This window comes from Myotis brandtii, unplaced genomic scaffold (genome assembly GCF_000412655.1).
Source record: "Myotis brandtii unplaced genomic scaffold, ASM41265v1 scaffold334, whole genome shotgun sequence".
In the NCBI taxonomy this organism is placed as follows: domain Eukaryota; kingdom Metazoa; phylum Chordata; class Mammalia; order Chiroptera; family Vespertilionidae; genus Myotis; species Myotis brandtii.
This window is the reverse complement of record NW_005362885.1, coordinates 793,011-796,601: the sequence shown is the minus strand read 5'-3', so window position 1 is coordinate 796,601 and position 3,591 is coordinate 793,011. Positions and strand designations below refer to the sequence as shown.

At 56.4% G+C, this 3,591-nt stretch overlaps 2 protein-coding genes across 2 annotated transcripts in view; both read right to left on the bottom strand.

Moving 5' to 3' along the window:
• The window catches only part of MRPL20 (mitochondrial ribosomal protein L20), a 6,345-nt gene extending 3,976 nt beyond the window's left edge, over positions 1–2,369 (bottom strand). Inside the window, exon 1 of the mRNA XM_014543775.1 lies at positions 2,316–2,369. Within this exon, the coding sequence (XP_014399261.1) occupies positions 2,316–2,369 (54 nt within the window). The remainder of the gene's footprint in view (positions 1–2,315) is intronic.
• The window catches only part of ANKRD65 (ankyrin repeat domain 65), a 22,396-nt gene continuing 21,007 nt past the window's right edge, over positions 2,203–3,591 (bottom strand). The window contains exon 4 of the mRNA XM_014543774.1: positions 2,203–2,781. Coding sequence (XP_014399260.1) covers positions 2,396–2,781 — 386 coding nt within the window. The 3' untranslated portion in view covers positions 2,203–2,395. The remainder of the gene's footprint in view (positions 2,782–3,591) is intronic.

Below are 3,591 nucleotides of genomic sequence, written 5' to 3'. Positions count from 1 at the left end.
CCCCAGTGCGCGCGCAGCCTCCTGGGGTCTCCCTCCCCTCCTCCCCCGAGTCTGGGTGTGGGCGTGGACTCCCACGGTGGGGGCGGTGGAGAAGCAAGAGTCTACCAGCGGTTCTCAACCTGTGGGTCGCGACCCCTTTGGCGGTCAAACGACCCTTTCACAGGGGTCACCTAAGACCATCCTGCATATCAGATATTTACATTACGATTCATAACAGGAGCAACATTACAGTTATGAAGTAGCAACGAAAATAACGTTATGGTTGGGTCACAACATGAGGAACTGTATTTAAAGGGCCAGAAGGTTGAGAACCGCTATAATAGACCATCCGCCCCCCGGGCGGGAATCTGCAGGGCACCAAGGCCTCGTGTTGTTTGGTTCTCTCCCATGAATACCCAGAACGGGCGGGTCCACGGACACCCACCCACGGGACGGGGCGTGAGGGGGCGCGGGGAGTGGCCCGGGGACAGGGTTTCCTTTCGAGTGATGACACGTTCTGCCACTGGGTAGTGGGGGCGGTTGCATGAGTCGTGAAAGTCCTAAACGCCACAGCATTAGACCCTTTGAAATGCTTAAACTGGTAGATTTTACATTTTGCGTATTTTATCATAAAAAATAGTGAGGGGGAAAAAATAGTGAGGGGGCAAAAGAGTAAGTGCAATTTCTTTATAATGTTTTCTTTGGATGTAACTTTAAATTCTAGGAAAGTTGCAACACTAGTTGAAGGAATTCTGTAATACATTCTCCGCAAATGCACCAGCTGCTTACATTTTGCTCCGTTTCTTTCCTTTTTAAAAAAAATATTTTTTTATCGATTTCAGAGAGGAAGGGAGATGGGGAGAGAGAGAGAAACATCAATGATGAGAATCATGGATTAGCCGAGCCCGAAACCTGGGCATGTGCCCTTGATTGGGAATTGAACTGGCGACCTCTTGGTTCCTGGATTGAAGCTCAACCGCTTTGAATAAAGGCATTTTATGAGGGTACAGGGGTGGGCAGTCGGAGACAACTGTCTGTTTCAACTGTTTGGGGTGGGGGTGGGGTCTCATTTGTGGAGACGGCTGAGTGGCAACAGGGAGAGATTTTTAAAAAAATATATATTGTATTGATTTTTTACAGAGAGGAAGGAAGAGAGATAGAGAGTTAGAAACATCGATCAGCTGCCTCCTGCACACCTCCCACTGGGGATGTGCCCACAACCAAAGTACATGCCCTTGACCGGAATCGAACCCAGGACCCCTCAGTCCGCAGGCCGACGCTCTATCCACTGAGCCACACCGGTCAGGGCAGCAGGGAGAGATTTTTATTACTTGCATGTCCTAGTGGAGGGGACATGCCAGGGCCCACAGTGCCCCAGGAAGACCAGTATCAGTGAGGAGGCAGGAGTGGGGAAGAGGGGTTCAGGCTAGAGCCTTTACTGGGGTTCCAGCAGGAAAGGCAACGCAGGGCAGGGAAACCTCTTGGGACTGGCTTGTTGGGTCATCCCTGGGGGCCTTGCTGCACAGGGGCCACCCCTAGCTGCCTGGTGCCTGGCCCAGGGGACCTGGGGTGGGGAATATTAGTGGGTGTGTGGGCTCTGGATCGCAGGGGAGCTGTAAACGACTGTGGCCAGGGGTTCAGCCCTGACATCAAGGGATGCAAATCCTCAAATGCCAAATCGAAGATAGCACAGTAAGAGCACCCCCAGAGACAGAGAGAGCTGAGGGTGACACCCCCACGGTGGACAGACAAAGGTCAGGCCATCAGGCTGTGGTCAAATCTATGGCCATGAGTCAGTGTCTCTACCAGAGAACGTGGAGAAGGCTGGGACTGCGGAGGCGATGCGCCCCTGGGAGTCAGTGGGGGCAGTCCCAGGTCAGGCCAGAGGCCCATTGCTGGGCTCGAGCCACTGTCCGCTTCTGTTCCAGGAACTCCTGTCTGTTCTCCCCTCCACCCAGGCAGGTCTCAGCTCGGAAGAGGGGATCCTGACACACGCCCACAGCTGTGGGAGCCAGGAGCCTCCTGTCCTGCGCTGTACGGCTCAGGCCCCCCGAGCTGTGTGCCCCTGGCAGTCATTCTTGGTTTTTTAATCTACTTTTATTGATTTCAGAGAGGAAAGGGGAGGGAGAGGGATAGAAATATCAGTGATGAGAGAGAATCATGGATCGGCCGCCTTCTGCACACCCCACACTGGAGATCAAGCCCCCAACCCCGGGCATGTGCCCTGACCAGGAATCGAACCGTGTCCTCCCGGTTCATAGGTCGATGCTGAACCACTGAGCCACACGAGCCGGACCCTAGCAGTCATTCTGCTCTCTGCAAAGGGGAGGTTGTGCCTGGGACAGGCCCTCCTCGGCCACTTGGTCCTGGGTCACCTCACCCCACTGCATTCTCAGGGCAGGGCTGGCCCCTCGGCTCAGCAGAAGCTCGGCGGCGGGGCTGTGGCCACGTTCCACAGCGAGGTGCAGGGGTGTAGAGTGGAGCCAGCCAGCAGCGTCGACCTGTGCGCCCCTGTCCAGGAGATGGCTGGCGACTTCCACATGGCCGCTCCGGGCAGCGTGGTGCAGGGGTGTGAGGCCCAGTGAGTCTCGAGCATCCACCTCCGCTCCCCGGGCTGCCAGCAGCTGGACAGCAGGCAGGTGTCCGCCAGCGGCAGCCCTGTGGAGCGCAGAGCGTCCGTGCCTGTCCCTGAGGCTGGGGTCCGCCCCGTGGTCAAGCAGTGTCTCCATATCCTGGAAGAGGAGGGGAGGAGAAGGCAGGGGCCGCCCTGCCATTTGCCTGGCCCCACCTCATCTGGCCCGGGTCACCTCACGGCCTCTTTCTTGGCCCTGCTACCCAGCTGGTAAGTGTGCCAGCCCCTGTAGGTACCCGGAGGGCTCTGCTTAGAGACTAACACTTGTCCTCCTCACTGTCCTTAGATACCATTCAACACCTGGCCCAGCGCGCCATGGGTCCGTGGTTGAACGTTGACCTATGAACCAGGAGGTCAGGGTTCAATGCCTGGGTTGGGGGCTCAATCCCCAGTGTGGGGCATGCAGGAGGCAGCCAATCAATGATTCTCTCTCATCATTGATGTTTCTATCTCCCTCCCTTCTTCTCTGAAATCAATAATATATATATATATATAAATTTTTTTAAAATCCTCACCCGAGGATATTTTGCCATTAATTTCTAGAGAGAGAGGAAGAGACGGGGAAAGACAGAAACATCGATGCATTGATTGGTTGCCTCCTGCACGAGCCCTGACCAGGGACCAGGCCCCGGGGGGAGCCTGCAACCAAGGTACCTGCTCTTGATCGGAATCAAACCCAGGACCCTATGGTCCACAGGCCTACGCTCTATCCACTGAGCCACACCGGCCGGGGCAATAAAAATGTGTTTAGAATAAAGTTGGGGCTCCCGGCCAGGGTCCTCCCCAGTCCTCCCTGAGATGGTCACAAACCGGAAGCAAACCCCAGGCTGCACTCAGACCCCATCCTCGGCCCTGAAGCCTCCTCCTGCCCCAGGCGTCCACTCGGTCCGCGCCCTTCCCGCACCCGGGGTGGATGGAACAGCCAGCCCCTGGGGCGAAAGCCGCTTCCCCACACCGCCCGGCCCTGTCCATCGGGGGTG